Source organism: Crotalus tigris, unplaced genomic scaffold (genome assembly GCF_016545835.1).
Source record: "Crotalus tigris isolate CLP2741 ecotype Arizona unplaced genomic scaffold, ASM1654583v1 scf7180000024298.760630, whole genome shotgun sequence".
Taxonomy (NCBI): Eukaryota; Metazoa; Chordata; class Lepidosauria; order Squamata; family Viperidae; genus Crotalus; species Crotalus tigris.
This window is the reverse complement of record NW_024100471.1, coordinates 611664-629039: the sequence shown is the minus strand read 5'-3', so window position 1 is coordinate 629039 and position 17376 is coordinate 611664. Positions and strand designations below refer to the sequence as shown.

At 60.0% G+C, this 17376-nt stretch overlaps 2 protein-coding genes across 4 annotated transcripts in view; both read left to right on the top strand.

The window, feature by feature from the left end:
- Nucleotides 1-8224, top strand: part of LINGO3 (leucine rich repeat and Ig domain containing 3) — a 29098-nt gene extending 20874 nt beyond the window's left edge. For all 3 annotated transcript variants that reach the window (XM_039324382.1, XM_039324380.1, XM_039324381.1), the window contains exon 2: nucleotides 3712-8224. In XM_039324382.1, the coding sequence (XP_039180316.1) occupies nucleotides 3746-5566 (1821 nt within the window). In that variant the 5' untranslated portion in view covers nucleotides 3712-3745 and the 3' untranslated portion in view covers nucleotides 5567-8224. The remainder of the gene's footprint in view (nucleotides 1-3711) is intronic.
- Nucleotides 8225-8244: 20 nt separating this feature from the next.
- Nucleotides 8245-14551, top strand: LMNB2 (lamin B2). The gene is made up of 12 exons (XM_039324379.1): nucleotides 8245-8541; nucleotides 8660-8796; nucleotides 9876-10032; nucleotides 10635-10760; nucleotides 10879-11049; nucleotides 11202-11327; nucleotides 11592-11812; nucleotides 11968-12238; nucleotides 12359-12466; nucleotides 12677-12796; nucleotides 13356-13475; nucleotides 13783-14551. The coding sequence occupies exons 1-12, from the start codon at nucleotides 8317-8319 to the stop codon at nucleotides 13822-13824; spliced, it is 1824 nt and encodes a 607-aa protein (XP_039180313.1). The 5' UTR covers nucleotides 8245-8316; the 3' UTR covers nucleotides 13825-14551.
- The last annotated feature ends 2825 nt before the right edge of the window (nucleotides 14552-17376 follow it).

Below are 17376 nucleotides of genomic sequence, written 5' to 3'. Positions count from 1 at the left end.
ACAATCCGCCTGCGCTGACAGCTCACATGATGCTTCTGGTCTCCAGGAACAATAATAATAAAATGAACCACTAAAGTAGTAGATAAAATTTATTAGCAGGTAGTAGATGTCAGAACAAAGTTAGTAGATAAAATAGTTGAAAATGAGCAGGTTAAAATACTGTGGGATTTCCAAATACAAACTGATGGTCTTGGCTCATAACACACCAGATTTAATTGTGGTTAAAAAGAAGTGTGGGTAACTGATGTGGGGGATGGTAGAAGACAAATAATCGGAGATCACAGATATCAAGAGATGAAAATCCGAACTGAAAGATGATGGCATAAACCAGCTCAGGTGGTCCCAGTGGCTATCAGCACAATGGGTGCCATACCAAAAGGCCTTGGACTACACAATCTGTGTATTTACAAAATCTCCCTCTGTCAGTTGCAAAATTACATCCTACTTGGATCCGCACAGATACAACATTTTTAGCGCTTGGGAAAACCTCAGCGCACATGGAGGCCAAAACTCAGGAACTGCCAGCTGTGATTTCACAGACGTGCGTATTAGACTAATAATAAGCTTTACTTGGCAGAACTTACATTCTGCAACGATAGTGTTAATATTGCAAAATAATGACAGCTGCTTATCCCAGGTCCCTTTCTAGAAGAGGGAGAACTGGAGAAAATCACAAAATGTGAAGGAGACCTGCAAATAGAACAACTGTGGCCAAAGGCAACCGTAACAACAAACGCAATAGGAGCCTTAGGGGCAAACATCTGGACACCAGAACACCATCAGCATTGGCCAGCTCCCCATCAGTCAATTGCAAAAATGGAAGGGGATGTTTGGGGAACAAGGGGAAAGGATGCTGCCTAGGAAATTATCTGACAAGAGGGGCAGGAGCCCCCAGTCTCTTATCAGCCACGGAAAGGGACAGAGGGAGGACCTGCCCTGATGGACCAAGCAGTTAAAAGTGGCCGGAGGGAAGTTCTGCCCTTCCAGATTTGAGAGACTCTGTTAATGCAGCTTTACAATAAGGAAGATTTAGATAAACTGGTTCCATTTCCTGCCTGGTTTATCAGGGGTCCGCCTCCACTTTGAAGTGCTTGATCGCTTGAGCGAGGGTCTCGGTCTCCCCACCAAAGGCGTGGCTGAAGAGCCAGCTCTTCATCCTTCAGCTGAGCCAGGGGGGCATCCAGGGCTCAGGGGGAGCCTCCTTCCAGAGAGCAGGCCCTGCTCCCGAGAAGCGTGCCCACCCTGCAAGGTCTCTTCAGTCGGGCAGATACCGAGGGAGAGACGTGGTCCTGCCAGTAATTGGGCCCTGTGCCGTGTGGGGCTTTACGGATAACAATCAGCCCCTGTGGCACAGCCCTCGCAGCTCCCACGAGTGCTTCCGTCACCATCTTCGGCTGGCGAGCCACGGGTGAGAGCAAAAGTCCCCCGCCTTCCAGCTCTCATTTGTTGCTGGCTCAGTGGGCCAAGTCCCGGGGGGGGGGCTGCTCTGCCTTGGGTTTTCCCTGAAGCTGCCTCAAGTAGGTCAGCAGCAAGCGGGGGGGGGGGGCTGGTCATTTTCCAAGGCTTCTGAGGAGCTCCAGCCTGGCCCTTGGTGGGAAGGGGAGGCCCCAGGGCTTACAGACCAGCCCAGCAACACTAAGCAGGCCACCGGAGCGGTCTTTCCTGGGGGGGGGGGCTTGCTTTTTTTATTTTCTCAACCACCTCATTCCACAAGGTCCGTAGCTGCCAAGATAGGAAGGTGACCTAGATGGAGGTCCGTTCCCCAGGCGAAAGCATCCTTAAGCCCAGAGCAGGGAGGCAGCATTCGGAAGAGGCCCAGACAGGAGCCTCCCTAATTCACTGCAGCAGGAGGAGGCCTTTCGTTCGGCACAAGCAGATTTGCAAGCTTCTGCCCTTAAAGCTGAAGCCAGCAACGCAGGGGCAGTTTTAGCTTCAGCAAGAGCACCTTCAGCCTTCTGGAGGAGTTTATTTCCTGTCTTGTAGGGCTGAGAGTAGCAGCTCCAATTAAGACCAAATGCTCATCAAACCAAAAGCATAATGCACAATGAATTCACCAAAGCATGCAGAGAGAAGGAAGAAGAAATACGGTCAGGGCCTTGCATGGTGTGGGGAGGAAAGCAATCGCCTGGGCCAGAACTGGACCCCAGGGGCCACCTGAGCAGCTTTTAGATGGAGTCCGGTCTGGCTTCATCCACAGCAGAGGAACTTTGCTCTCCAGGAGCCTCTGGAGAACCTGGTGGCCCCCTCAAAGCTTAGGAGGCAAGTGCTCACCTGCTCTCGGCTTCCCGCTTCTCTTCTCTTGCCCTGTCCGGTTTAGACCAGGTGGCCCCCTTTCCCTGCCGGCTTCTGTCCCAGTCTGATGCCCCCAGGGGGGCCTGTGGAGCCAGGTCTCTCTCCTGCTCACTTCAGCGGCACAAAGCCCAGATCTGGCATGGACTCCCACCCCCCCGCTGCCCCTGTTGATCCTGTAAGGGCCTAAAACAGTGGTTCTCAACCTTTCTAATGCCATGACCCCATAATACAGTTCCCCATGTTGTAGTGACCCCCAAGTGGGTGTGGCCACCAATAAGAGGGAGTAGGACAGCTAGGGAAAAGGGAAAAAAATGGTGGACAGCATGGTTTGGTGACCCCCGTGAAATGGTCATTCGACCCCAAATGGGGTCCCGACTGGCCTAAAAGTATATCCGGGCAAACTCTGCTGGGCGTGGATCCCCTGCCCCAGAATTGGCAACTGGGCAGTGGAGGCAGTGGGCCCCATCCACGGGGGGCAGGGGGGCTGAGTGGCCGGCAAGGGAGGGGGCAGGCATTTGCCCCTCATGATGCAAAGAGGGGAAATCGCCCTGCAGCAGCTCTTGATGATCCCTTTGAGGTGCAGGGGAAGAGTCGTCTGCCAGCAAGGAGGCAGAAAGGGGCGCAGGGCTCCTCCCATCTGCCCTCACCTAGCCCCCCTCATGAAGCCCCCCCCCCACAATGCTCTGCCTGGGGAATCGGCCCAGACAGTCCGTTTCATTGAGGAAGACCTTGCAGCCAAAGACTGGGGGAAGCACTGCTCTGGAGTCTTCCCAGCTTCAGGAAAACCTACCAGCAGCCAGGGGGGTTCCCAGGCTCCATTTGGTAAAGGCCCTCACCCAAGAGATAAGAAGGGACCCCCCCCCTGTTGTATCAGCAGAGAGGTTCTGAGCTTCTGCACTGTCTCCCTCAGATACAAAGCCCCCACCGCCACCTCTGATTCAGTCTGCAGTAGTAAAAACTCAGCATCTTCACAAAGAATAAAGCTAAATCATGGCTATTTCTGCCGGTTTGGGATTATTTTGTGACTGTAGCTATTTATGGACTAATCTATGAAGGATGGATCCCAGAACACTGTCTTGGATGTTTGTGATCTGGAAAGACAAGAAAAGCCACTTCGTGCCCTGCATCAGGACGGGGCCTGGGGATGGGGGGGGGGAGCAGGAGGGAGGAAGGTGCTCAAAAAGGGTGTGTACACAGAAACACACACAAACACACACAGTCCTTTGAGGGTTCAGTTTCATCTACACACTTTGGAGGGTGGCCCAGACCTGCTCTTGGGCGAAGCAGAGAGAGATGCTCAACCCTTCGGGGCAAATTCAAGGCTCCCAAGTGAGGCTTGTAAGGGAACAGCACAAACCCTGCCAGGGTCCGAGTAACCTTCTCTTTCTCCCTCCCTCCCTCCCTCTCTCCCACTCCCAGGTGCGTGGGACGATGGTAAGGGGTCTGTAGGACCATGCCCCACACAATGCAACGTGGCTTTCTCCTCCTGGCCTGCTGCTGCTGCTGCCTCCTGAGTCTGGCCCCGGGGTGGGCCTGCCCAGTGCGCTGCGAGTGCCTCCCTCAGCTCAAGTCCGTCAGCTGCTCTCGGAAACGCCTCACATCTGTCCCGGAGGGAATCCCAACCGAGACCAGGATCCTGGAGTTGAACAAGAACCGCATCCGCTGCTTGAACTCGGGCGAGCTCTCCTCCTTCCCCAGGCTGGAAGAGTTGGACTTCAGCGAGAACATCCTCGCCAGCGTGGAGCCCGGGGCCTTCGGCAACCTCTTCCACCTGCGGGTCTTGCGGCTTCGACGCAACCAGCTCAAGCTGATCCCTCAGGGCGTCTTCCACAAACTGGCCAACCTCACCCTCCTGGACATCAGCGAGAACAAAATCGTCGTCCTTCTGGACTTCATGTTCCAAGATCTGAGGAACCTGAAGCACCTCGAGGTCGGGGACAATGACCTGGTCTACATCTCCCGAAAGGCCTTCTCTGGCCTGCTCAGCCTGCAGGAGCTGACCCTCGAGAAGTGTAACCTGACGGACCTCTCGGCCGAGTCCCTCTCCCGCCTGCAAAACCTGGAGCTCCTCCGGCTCAGGCACCTCAGCATTGCCCTGCTGGAGGATGAGAACTTCCAGAAGCTCAGCCGTCTGCAGCTCCTGGAAGTCGACAACTGGCCGTTGCTGGAGGACATTCCGCCCAATGCCTTCCAGGGCCTGAACCTCACCTCCCTGTTCATCACCTTCACCAACATCACAGCCGTGCCCACCGCGGCCCTGAGGAGCTTGGGGCATCTCGTGTACCTCAACCTCTCCTACAACCCCATCGGCACCGTGCCCAGGGGGTCCTTCCGGGACCTCACCCGGCTGAGGGAGCTCCACATGGTGGGCACTCTGCTGGTCTCCATGGAGCCCCAGGCGCTCTCTGGGCTGAGGCAGATCCGTCTCCTCAACCTCTCCAACAATCTCCTGTCTACTCTGGAGGAGACCACCTTCCACTCCGTCAACACCCTGGAGACACTCCGGGTGGACCAAAACCCACTGGTCTGCGACTGCCGCCTGCTCTGGATACTCCAGCGCCGGAAGACGCTGAACTTCGGTGGGCAGCCACCCATGTGCTCCTCGCCCCTCGAGATCCAGGGCAACGCTCTGCACGACTTCCCGGACTCCGTCCTTTTCGAGTACTTCACCTGCCAGAAGCCCAAAATCCGGAACCGCCACCTGCAGCACGTGGTGGCTCACGAGGGGCAGGCAGTGTCCTTCCAGTGCCAGGCAGAGGGGGAGCCCGTGCCCTCCATCAGCTGGGTCTCCCCTCAGCACCGGATGATCACCTCCAAGAGTTTGGGCCGGGTCACCGTCTCGTCCAGCGGGATGCTGGAGATCCGCTATGCCCAGGCCAGGGACAGCGGGACCTACATTTGCCTCGCCACCAACCCTGCCGGCAATGACACCTACTTTGCCACCCTGACCGTCAAAGGGCCCTCCATCAATGGCATCCTGGATGCCAATCGGACATCGATGCTAGGCGAGTTCAACGACACTTTCCACAACGACACCCGGGTCTTCATCAAGTTCACCTTGGACCTCAAGACCATCCTGGTGTCCACAGCCATGGGCTGCATCACCTTCCTGGGCGTGGTCCTCTTCTGCTTCCTCCTCCTCTTTGTTTGGAGTCGGGGCCGGGGGCAGCACAAGAACAACTTTGCCGGGGAGTACTCCTTCCGCAAGGTGGACGGCCCCACCTCGGCCTCCGGGCAAGGCGGGGCCAGGAAGTTCAACATGAAAATGATCTGAAAGCCCGTTGCCAAAGGGGGCTCCGTGGGGCGAGGCAGCCCACTGGCCGCACATCTGCCACTGCCCCGCCGCAGATCAGATCAGCTGCATCAAGATCCAGGGCTTTGACCCCCTCCTGACCCATGCTCTGAGTGAGCCCTTGTGAGGCCAGACACAGACCCACTGCCACGGCCCTTCCCCATTCCTCTCCCCACTGGGGTCTGGGCGGAGGGGTTGGGCTGCTCTCCTGGCAGCAGCTGGTCCAGACCCTCACTCTGTGGGGCTGCCAGCGCTGGCTTGGTAAGCAAGTGGCCAGTCCCCTCCCTCCCACTGCCTGTGGCAGATGGCCTGGCCAGAGGAGCAGCTTCTGCTGGGTGGGAGGGCCTTTGACCCCCTCAGGACATCAGCTGCACTCCCTCCCCAGTCCACCTCATGGTGCTTCCATCTCCCCTCCCCCAGGTCTCTTGGCCAGGTGGGAACACAAGCTAGGGGTGGGTGGGTAATCCCCCCCAGCCGAGTCAGTGTTTTCTATCTCAACTATGCATTTTTCAACCACTGAGAACATTCCGTTCAGGTACGGAGGCCCCTCTTTTTTTAGCAACAATTTTGAAAAAACCCTGGTTTAGTCGATGGGTTCATTTTTAAACTGTTTTATATGCACGTTCACTGTCTTCCTAGTAGGTGGCAGGGCTGCAAAGGGGGGGGGGGCAGCTCCGCCTCCCTCGGCCCATCCAAGCAGAGCTGAGCACCGGCAGCCTCCGCCAGCCTTGAAGCCTTTCCAGGCGCAGGTCAGCAGGGGGTCCCCGGGGCTGGCCGGGAGCCCCTCCCCTCCCAGGTGGCAAAGGACAAAACCTGGCTGCGACCGAGACAGGTGCTTCCACGGCGTCCTGAAGGGGGCGCTGCTGAGCCACGACCGGCCATCCCCCGCCTGCTTGCATGGCCGGGGCGGGGAGGCTGAGCGCGCCAGGCTGGATGGGGCTTCCGTAACGCCCCCCACCCTTGGTGACCTAGCGCCTCGTCTCTCCCCCCGGCAGCTAAGGGCAGTTTTCACACATTGCAATGAGCCATAAGGTCTTCGGTCTCGGCTGAGCAAGCGGCCTGAACCACGCCAATGAAGGCTTCATCAACAAGCCATAGTTAAACCAGGAATTGCTGGGCATGCCGCTGAGACCACTTTGCATGCACGTGTGCGCCTGTGCATATTTGTGTGTGTCCCTGGGTCCCCAGCCGTCCTTCCGGATTCTCCCGCCCTCCTCGTGGCCGCCAAACATCTTTTCCGCAGCGGAGCAGCCGCACCAGCAGGGCTGTGAGAAACGGCCGCTGGCGCCTGCGCCTCCTTTGGCCGTCGGCCCCCCGTGGGCGGCTCAAGGCTGGGGGCAGCCGTCCTCTGCTGAGCTTCTACCCTCGGCCGGGCCGAGAGGGCTTCCGGCGGGGGGGGGGGGGGCTCAGCCCTCTGCGCAGCAGGGCGGCGAGCCACCCCGCCTGGAAGAAGGCGCAGAGGGAGAGACCCTCTTTTATCACTTCCCTCCATGGGGGGGGGGAAGAACAGACTTGCAGCCAGGCAGAGAAGTGGGGGCCGATTGAGGAGGGGGCCGGCACGCCTTTTTTCAGCTGGCTCTTCTGACCGAAGCGAGCCGCCAAGGCCCCCCGCCCCAGGCCCCGTTGGGGAAGAGCTTTCAGACTGCAGGCCTCCACCTTTTCCCGCTTTCTCCTCCATTCCCACCGCCCTCTCCCCACGCACAGCTGGCTCCATCGTGGGAAGCAGCCCCCCCCAACAGCAGCCGAGTCTCTTTCGGGACACGGGCCGACCCGCAGCCAGCGATCTGCGCTTTCTCTAGTGCGAAGCCAGCCCGACAGAGCGCGGGACCTCCTGAGTGATTTTGGCCCCAGCCTACCTTGCAGGGCTGTTGTGCAAAACGAGCCAGTATAGACCCAAAGGAACACAAGTCTCCGCTGGCATCACCACTGGCAAGATCCCCTCCCCCTCCCTAGACCAGCAATCCCAGGGAGGCCCCGGCCAAGGGGGGGTCCTCTAGGCTCTCGGTCGCCACGGATTCCTGCCCCCCCTTCTGGCTCTGAGTCTGCTCTGCCAGCCCCCCCCCGCCATAAAAATCACCTCCCGAGCGGGGGGAAGGGCACAGCTGGGAGAAGGGGGGGGTCCTGCGTGGGGGAGCTGCTCTCGCGGTTTCCTTCCTTCCGAAGCGCGCCAAGAAGGAGAGCCCGTCGCAGTCGCCCCAGCGCGCCTCGCTCTCGCGTCCTGCTGAGTTAATAAAGAAGCCCTTCCACACGAGCCTCCTCCTCTTTTTACTCTTTCTTGCGTTCCGTTCCCACGCGCACGGACAACACCCAAAGGTTCCACGGGGAGCCCGTAGGAACGCGGAGTTGACACGTGTGGCGGTGGATCCCTAGTTCCGAGGAAGGCACGCCGCCCTCCCCACCAGCCAAAGCCGCCCTCCTGCCAGAGCAAAGGGGAACCGGGATTCCCCGCCCCCCCCCCGGCCAGCTGCTCCAGAGGCCATCCAGCCTGACCCGCTCCGAGGGGCGGCGGAGGGGAAGCCCCGTCGGGTCCGGCGGAGGCAGCCGGCTTCGAGGGTCCAAGATGGCGGCCGCGCGCCGCACTACATCTCCCAGCAGGCTTCGGCCGCACCCTCTCCTCCGATTGGACGCGCCCCGTTTCCCGAGATGCGCCGCGAGGGGCGTCGCCTCCGGCCGGCCGTTGGCGCGCGCCGCCATTTTGGGCGATTGAATGACCCGCGCCCTCCGCTCGCGCCATGTCCGCCTCTGCCGCCCCCGCCACGCCGCCCGCCGCGGGCGCCCCGTCCCCCGCGGCGACGCCCCTCTCGCCCGCGCGGCTGTCGCGGCTGCAGGAGAAGGAGGAGCTGCGGCGGCTGAACGACCGGCTGGCCCTCTACATCGAGCGGGTGCGCGCCCTGGAGCTGGAGAACGACCGGCTGCTGCTCCGCGTCTCCGAGAAGGAGGAGGTGGTCACGCGCGAGGTGAGGGGGGCATCGGCGGCACAGCGGCTCTTCCTCCTCCTCGCTCTCCCCCCCTTTCCCGCCTCCCTCTCACTTTCTTTCTCCTCCCGCCCCTCCCCTCCTCTCCCCCCCCGGGCAGGTGACCGGCCTGAAGGCGCTCTACGAGGCCGAGCTGGGCGACACCCGGCGGGCGCTGGACGAGACGGCGCGGGAGCGGGCCAGGCTGCAGATCGAGGCCGGGAAGCTGCGCGCCGAGTTCGAGGAGCTGCGGCGGAGGTGTGCCCGGGAGGGGGGAGGAGGAAGGAGCAGCCCCCTCCCGCCGCAGAGACGGGGGGGGGAAGGGCGGTCGGCTCCCTCGGGGAAAGGCCCGGCGGAGGTTCCCAGCCCGCCCCCCCCACGGGCGCCCCGGAGCTCGGCTCCTCTCTGGGAGGGAGGGGAGAGATGGGAGAGGGGCGGCGGCTTTTGGCCCTCCATCCCCGTCCGGTGCTGGGAGGAAGCGGGGCAGCCGCCCGCCTCTGCCTGGCACTCCCCGGGCGGATTCTGTGAGGGGGAGGCGGGTTCTGTCTCCTTTCCTGGGTCTTGGCGTTTTGCCTTTCCCCCTTTTGACCCCCTTCTTCTCCCTGGGTGTCTCTCTCTTTCTCTTTCTCTCTCTCTCTCTCCCTCTCACACACACCCTCTGGCACTCCCCCCCAAGTCCAGTGTTACCCTGGATCCCCCCACTTGATCCGGGTGGAGCTGTGGGAGCATGTTGTGGGAGAGGCTGCTTCTTTGCTGTGCCAGCCCTGGGCCTGTTGGGGAGATCTTTCAGCCTCTCTCCCTTCTTGCCCCTTTGCAAAAGCCCCTGGGAGCCCTCCAGCTGCCGCAGCAGCTGCAGGGAGGGTGGCTGGCAGTTCCTTCTTTGGGCACCGCATCCCCCATGGCTCACTCCTTTGGCCTGGGGGCCCATGGAAGGGCGGCAGCTGAGTTGGAGCGTGGCTCTCTGCCAGCCTTCCCTGCGCCTTTATGCCTCCCACCTGCTAGCGGAGGTGGCACTTGAGCCTGGGCAGCCCACATCCCAGCCCCTGCAGACACCCGAAAGGAGCCAGGAGTGTTTCCCAATTAAACACCCGAGGGAAACGCCTGTTTATCCTCTGCTCAAACTCATCCCTGCAAGGCTTCTCTCCCGTGGGCCTCCCGACGCTGGCTCTGCCCTCCGCCCAGGGACCAGGCTGGCCTGAGCTCAGAGCACCCAGGGGTTGCCCCGTCCTGGCTGCTTGGAAGCGTTGTGGAAGGGGACCTCTGGGGGGGGCAAGGGGGGTGGCCGGGGCTCTCTTCTGCCTCCTCCCTGAGCTGAGCCATCCTGCTTCTTTCCCTAGCTACAAAAAGAAGGACGGGGAGTGGTCCACGTCCCAAGGTCGCATCAGAGAGCTGGAGGTGCTCTTCCATCGGAGCGAAGCAGAGCTCACGGCCACTCTGAGCGAGAAGCAGAGCTTGGAGGCTGAGGTGGCTGACGCCCGGGCCCAGCTGGCAAAGGTACAGGCATGGCAGTCCGCAGGGCAGCTGCCAAGTGAGAAGGTGGCAGGGGATTGGGGGGTGGTCCTTCTAACGGTCCAGAGAGGAGCCAGAGAGGTCCCTGCGGGTGGCTCTTTTCCTCCGAGGAGCCTCAGAAATCGCACACTGCCACACACGTGCCCAGTGTGGCCGGGCAACAGCGAGAGAGTTTGGTGAATCGGTTGTTTCTGTGAATGAGGTGATGGTTGGGTGTCACATCATCGGAGTCTTCGTGAGGGGCTTCTGCAAGTGACTCTCCCTCATGGAAAGTTACCTCTGTGCTGTGGCTGGCTCTAATGGCCGCCCAGAGGCTGCTGCTGGAGCAGGGGGAAAGACACATCGGGAGCTCTGGGCTCCGCTTGGGGAGGGGGCCCACCTGGGGGCAAGGAAGGCCTCTCCAGGGTTGGAGGGGCTCCCTGTTGGGGGGGGCAGGGGGGCGGTCTCTCCTGCCTGCCCAAGTGAGCTCACCCTGCCTGGCAAAGGAGCAGCTCTTTCCCACCCCCCACCCGACCCCCCCCACCCCCGTGAGGATCCGAAAGCTCCAGCTGCAGCCTGCTGAGCACTCTTGTCCGGCTTCTCCCCAGTCGGAGGACGCCCACGCCGTGGCCAAGAAGCAGCTGGAGAAGGAGACCCTCCTGCGGGTGGACCTGGAGAACCGCTGCCAGAGCCTGCAAGAGGAGCTGGACTTCAGGAAGAGCATCTTCGAAGAGGTGGGCCGGTTCCGCTGGGCCAGGGCTCCAGCGCCCAGGGAGGGGGCTGCTCCTTGTAGGCCCCCCCTCTCCCCCAAGAGGAGAACCCTGGTGTGCTGACCCAGCCCCTCCCTCCCAGGAAGTGAGAGAGACCCAGAAGTGGCATGAGCGCCACCTGGTGGAGGTGGACAGCAGCTGCCACAAGGAGTACAAGTCCAAAATTGCCCAAGCCCTGGAAGACCTGCGCAGGCAGCACGACCACCAGGTGCAGCTCTACAAGCTGGAATTGGAGCAGACCTACCAGGCCAAGGTGAGGCCCTTCTCGGGGAGGGGGAGGAGGAGGCAGGCAGTAGTCCAGCCTCGTCCTGGCGGAGGTGGGGGGCTGACTTTAAGCTCCCTCCTGGCCTCTCGCCAAGAAGCCCACGCACGCAGCAGGCAACGGGTCCTGTGCCCTTTTCTCAGCTGGAGAACGCCAAGCTCTGCTCGGACCAGAACGAACGGGCAGCCAGCGCCGCTAGGGAGGAGCTGAACGAGGCCCGCCTGCGGATCGAGGCTCTCAGCTACCAGCTGTCTGGACTGCAGAAGCAGGTGAGGCACGCGGGGCCTGTCTCTCTCCCCTCCCCCCTTGCCAGTTCCAGGCTCGGGCTTGCTTGGAGGAGTTGCCTCGGGTGGGGCCGGCCCGCCTGCCGCAGTCCCGCCAGTCCAGGGGGACACCCTCCAGGACAGCCTCGCCTCTGGTGACTGGCCCTGGGGCCTCTGGAAAGGAACCAGCTCCAGAGACAGGCCCCTGCCTTCAGAGCCTCCTGGGGAAGGAGACTGGGGGGCCCTAACGGCCCCTCCTCCATTCCTCAGGTGAGTACAGCAGAAGAGCGGATGCGGGACCTGGAGGAGCTGATGGCTGGAGAGCAGGAGAAGTTGCGGAAGATGCTGGATACCAAAGAGCGGGAGATGGCGGACCTGCGGGAGCAGATGCAGCAGCAGCTGATGGAGTACCAGGAGCTGCTGGATGTCAAGCTGGCTCTGGACATGGAGATCAGCGCTTACCGGAAGCTTCTGGAAGGGGAAGAGGAGAGGTAGGCGCTCCCAGGCCCCCCTCCTGGCTGGACGGGCCCAGGGAAGGCGGCTGGCAGCAGCCTCTTGGGTGGGTGGGGAGAAGGGCTGGGGGTCCCAGGCGTGGCTCTGCCCACCAGGAGGAGGAGGACGTGGCTCCCACTTGCTTCCCCGCCAGGCTCAAGCTGTCCCCCAGCCCTCCGTCCCGCATCACCGTCTCCCGGGCCACCTCCTCCAGCGCCGTGGGCGCTCGCTCCTTGCGGGGGAAGCGGAAGCGGGCGGAGGTCGAGGAGCTGTTGGGACGCACGCCCAGTGGGGTTGCAAGCAGGAGGGGCAGCGGCGGCAGCGGCCTCCGGGTCAGCCAGCAGGCCTCGGCCAAGGGCAGCGTCAGCATCGAGGAGGTGGACCCCGAAGGGAAGTTTGTTCAGCTGAAGAACCATTCTGACAAGGTAGGCTCCCCTGAGCCCGGAGAAGCTCCCACAGGGCTGCCTTGTGCACGCCCCCCCGCCTCCCCCCCGTGGCTCTGCTGCTTGGGCAAGGGCTAACCCCTCCCCCACCTCCCTCCGCAGGACCAGTCGCTCGGAAACTGGAGGCTGAAGAGGAAGGTTGGGGAGGGAGAGGAGATTGCGTACAAGTTTACTCCAAAGTACATCCTCCGGGCCGGGCAGACGGTGACGGTAAGTGCTGGAGGGCCCTGCCCTACGCTCAGGTCAGCCCTTAGGGTTTCTTCGGGGCCCTTTCTAGCCCCTCCACTCGATGGGAGCTGCAGTTCTGCTCCGAAACACCCCCCCCCCCCGACACACACACTGTCCGATGCCAGGCTGTGGGGGGCTCCGGCTGGCCAGGATGGGAGAGCTGGGCAAGGGCCAACATGTCTGTCTTCCTAGATCTGGGCCACGGAGGCTGGGGTGGCACACAGCCCCCCCTCAGTGCTGGTCTGGAAGAACCAGGGCAGCTGGGGCACCGGGGACCACATCCAAACGTGCCTGGTGAATGCCGAGGGAGAGGTACGTGGGGGGAGGGGCACGGAGAGGGTGGAGGGAGGGGGGCAGCAAAGGGAAGGAGACGCGCAAGAGAAACGGCCAGTAAATAACATGAAAAGCGTCCCCACGACGCTCCCGGCATAGAGGGAGCCGGTCTGATCTGAACTGGGAGGCGCCCTCCCCACACCAGGTGCTGGCAGAAGTAGTAACCCAACCCCCCCAGCCCTCCCAAATTCCATGCCCAGAGTTGCCCCCAGCGGTGCCAGAGGGTTATCCAGGAGAAGTGGGGATTCTGGGTTGTCGGAAGCCGTCCTTTCATTCTTGTCACCCACGGTTGCACTCCGGCCTTCCGCCTCTGGTGTTTAGCGAGCCTCTCTGCTGAAGGGGGCCGTGCTGGACTGCCCGGGTTGCTTCTGCTGGCAGAAAGAAATAGCCTGCTGGGGGGGGGGGGCTGGCCGAAAATATTGCTGCTTCCTGCTCAGCATCCCTGAACCCATGTTGGGGGGGCACTCGCCCTACGTGCATTGCACCCCGGTCTCTGGTGTCCCCCTCCTGAGGCTGCTCCCCTTCCTCTCCCTGCTAGGAAGTGGCTGTGCGCAGTCTGACCCAGAGGACGACGGCCGGGCTGCAGGAGAACGGGGAGGAGGAGGAGGAGGAGGAGGAGGCAGCTGAGTTTGGGGAGGAAGATCTCTTCCACCAGCAGGTAGACTCCGAAAGCGGCCCCCTCCCTCTTTCCTCTCGGCTGAGGGGAGCAGCTCACCCGCTGGCAGCCGGAAGAGCGAGGCCGAGCCACTCCTGGGTGGGAGGTGCCCCCCCGGCCCCCCTTCTGGTCCATGGGGGGGGCTGCCCTCGCCAGGAGGGACCCCAGGGAGCCTTTGGCGAGAGGACCTCAGAACCACACATAGCCCCCCCTTTTGGGTGGGGGAGCCCTGGCGCTCTTCTGCCCCCAGAGCAGGGCGGAGGGACCCCGGGGGACCCCCCTCTTCAGGCTGCCTTTCCTTTTCTCCTAGGGGGACCCCAGGACCACCTCCAGGGGATGCGCCCTCATGTGAGAGGAAGGAAACCACCATCTTTTACCTGCCCCGTCCCCCTTTTTTTTCTTCCACCTGCGTTTATGGGAAATTATTTTTCTAAGTCTTCTATGGTTTATTTTTACTTTGAGCCGAACTGAGTTTTAAAAAGCAGGAAGCGGATTGGTCCGAACTGGGCCAGTTGCTTCTTGTGCCCCTGCGGCCGCTTTTTTAGCCCCCAGCCGCGGTAGGGGCAGGGGGGGGAGCGCCTCACCCTGAGCCTCCTCTTGGATGGGCAGCCAAGGACCGACCGGTTGGGCTCTGAAGCCCCCCCCGAGCCCCTGGTGGAGACGGGACACGCCCGGCCTGCGCTCTCTGCCATTCGGGATAGGGAGGAGGCCCAGCATAAAAACCGCTGACCTGCCAGCTGCTGGCCTCGCCCGCCTGGCCTGCCTCAGGTGCCGTTTACTGGGAGGTCATAGAAAAAATACCTTTGAAATTGGGTCTTGCCCACCTTTTATGTGGGGCAGTGGGCTCTAAATTAGTGCTCTGAGTGCCCGACGCCATTTCAGTCTGGATGCCTCACCCTTCAGGCGAACAAGCCCCTAATGTTAGCTCTCATGGCCCAAACACGGAACCCTAAAAATTATGTGATCTTTGTGTTCAGCTCTGATCTCCCTCTTCAGACACTAGGCTTCAAACACACTGCCTCGGTTCTTCATTTTATTTATTTTTAAAAAAATCAACAAAATTTTAATGGAAAAAAAAACAAGTCTTGAGAATTTCAGCCAGCTGCATTTCCAAGGGCCGGTTGCTAGTCCATCACCTTAGACAGCCGCATCGAAGGACTGGCTGCCCGCTGTTACCCCGGCACCTGTCCTGGGGACCGGACTGACCCTCTCTTTGAGCCGCCGGGCACCCCGCTCGCTCTGAAATCGAAAAAAGCTCGGAAGGGCCTTTGGGACGATCCCCCAAATTCATAGAGTGCCAGGGGGCTTCTGACCTGAATTCCCCCCCCCCACTACTTCAGCGATGTCTTTGGTGCTTTAGCTCCAGCGTGAGGACATTTTGGCAGCGGTAAGAAGTGATATCAAAGAAGATATTTTAAAAAGGAGAAGACCGGGGGGGGGGGGCCTAGCTGAAGCAGGAATTGAATAGGAAATCAACCACAGCACAAGAGTAGCGGTTTAAGCAGCAAGCCCTCCTGGATGCTTCAGTGCTCCAGGAGGTGCTAATAACCAATGTGAATTAATGTAAAAGTCTTTTAGAAGTAGAAGGTCTGGTCTGCTTTCTGTGGAGCCCCCAGTGTTGCAGCTGAAAAGGGGAATTCAGGTGGGATCAGGTTGCATAAATTCTTGTCTATCCCCTCCCCCCAAATAATCCTTCCCTTCCGTTGGCAGGAGGGGCCACAGCCACGCTTCCTGTGTGGCTGAGAATTAGGGGGAGGGAGGGGTCTGCTTGAGTCCATCCTTGTGCACCCTCTGGCCTCCCAGCCCATCAGCTGCCACCCAGACCCCCCCCTCACCTGCCAGACCCTTAATTGGGGCCAGCCTCCCAACATAAGAGAAGCTGAGCAGGTTCCCCATTGATCTGTCCATAGGAAGCAGGGGGAGGGAATACTTTCAAGGCACCCCCTCCGATAGTCCTGCCTGCCTTTCTTCAGCCACACAGGTCTGTACACACACCCCTTCCCCACAGTTTATGGACGCTAATAATGGACACATCAGGGTGTAGATTCTTGGGGGGGCAGGTATACTTGGACTGCCTTGATTGTCCCAAAGGTGTTTTTTCAAGAGGCAACTGGAGTTCCTTTGTTTTTCTCTTAGGAAAAGACATTTCACTTCTCGTCCAAGAAGCTTCTTCAGCTCTGACTGGATGGTAGGGAATGGGAGGATTTCTGTTCCTTGAAGACAATCCACCCATTCCCCACCATCCAGTCAGAGCTGAAGAAGCTTCTTAGACGAGAAGTGAAATGTCTTCAGAGAGAAAAACAAAGAAACTCCAGTTGCCTCTTGAGAAAACACCTTTGGGGGACAGCTGGGTCCTGGGGGACTGAGACCCTCCAGGGATGTTTGGCTGCCTTGATCTCTCCCCTCCCCGGAAGGCCCTTCCCCTTCAGTGGGGGGGGGCAGTCAGGGTTAACTGGGAGATCCATTCAGCACCTGATCAGCATTTGGTTGTGACTTGGTTTGGTTGGTTTGCTCTGGAAGTATGCCTTCCTTTGTACTTTAAACAAAATGTGACTTTAAATGTATTTTAAGCCCATGTTTACACTTAATTATTGATATGTCTTAATAACCCTTTGAAATACTAAAGTTTTGTGAATCATTGTGAAAAAAATTGCAGGACACTGGATATGGGGGGGGGGGTTCTTTGGATCCCCTCCCCAAATTTCACTGCTGACAGCAGCAGCTTTCCTCAGTAAATCCCCTGGCTGGCAGGCACCCCCTGGACTGGACTGGACTGGACAGGGAAAGGCCCAGCTCCTGTCCAGCCCTTCTCCAGCTATTACCCTGACCCCCCCCATCACCTTCCCTGCAGGGGGAGCGTTGGGGGCGCTGGGTCAGGCCTGCAAGATTACGTTTTGCAAGCAATACACTTTCTGACACCCCTTGTGGAGAGGTGAGCATTGACTTGATACAAAGCCCATTTCCTTATTATTAGAAGTCTATTTTTGTAGCAGTGCTTTTTTGTTTGTTTTGTTTTCTGGAGAGTTTTGTTTTCCAAAATGGGAACAGCTGAAAGGACTCGCTGGTGGGGGGCACCTAATGTTGGCCAGTGCATCGTATCTTCAGGAGGAAACTGACCTGGATGCTCTTGTGTTGTTTTTGTGTTCTTATAGATATGCATGCTCAGTGTCTTTTTCAGCAATTTGTAATACATTTTTTGGACTGGAAGCATTTTGTACAACACTCAAATAAATGTTTTGCATTTTTATCTGGACTCTTGTGGCAAATGGTGAACAGCAGTTCAGAGTGCCTGTCAGTCCATGGGATGCTGGAAGCTCCCCCCTCCCGCCTGTTGGCTCTGGGGCAGGGGGATGGGGGGTGTAAAATCCTCTGAGCTGGGGGGGGGGAGAAGAATCTGCTTTTCTCCTGGGCTGCTTTCAAGCCTTTGGGCAGCCATTTGTGTTGTCCAGCCCAGCTACGGGTGTGTTTCTGTGTGTGTGTTGCCTTTTACCTCCCCCACCCCAAAGTCCATATAGGAAGCCCAAGGGCTGGGCAGGGTAAGGAGGGCTGCAGATGGGACTGAGGCAAATTCTGGCTTGGAAGACGACCGGTGTTCCCTGCCTGTGCATCCTCCCCCCCCCCCGCGCGCATGCTAGGGGGAAGTGCTGATAGCAGCCCCCCACCCCACCCTCAGTGAGCAGCCAAAGGCGGCTGCTGTAGAGCCCCAGCAAAAAATCACTCCGAGTGGATGGCATCTCAGGGCAAGTTGAGCCGGTGCAGCTGCCCCTCCCCCGGTCCTTTCCGGGGGGGGGGGTTAAGCTCTGGAGAGTTAGGGTGGCGTCTATTCTCCACCGATCCCGCAGAAGCAGCCCCAGAAAAAGGACTGGCAAAGCGCCGCTTCCCACTCGGCGGGGCAGCTCCCCGC

What these genes read in the sequence shown, in the direction of transcription:
- LMNB2 (XM_039324379.1), top strand. Translation starts at nt 8,317, where the DNA reads ATGTCCGCCTCTGCCGCCCCCGCCACGCCGCCCGCCGCGGGCGCCCCG. An exon ending in TGTCTGGACTGCAGAAGCAG is followed by an intron (nt 11,328 to 11,591) that starts GTGAGGCACGCG and finishes TCCATTCCTCAG; the next exon opens with GTGAGTACAGCAGAAGAGCG. An exon ending in CTGGAAGGGGAAGAGGAGAG is followed by an intron (nt 11,813 to 11,967) that starts GTAGGCGCTCCC and finishes CTTCCCCGCCAG; the next exon opens with GCTCAAGCTGTCCCCCAGCC.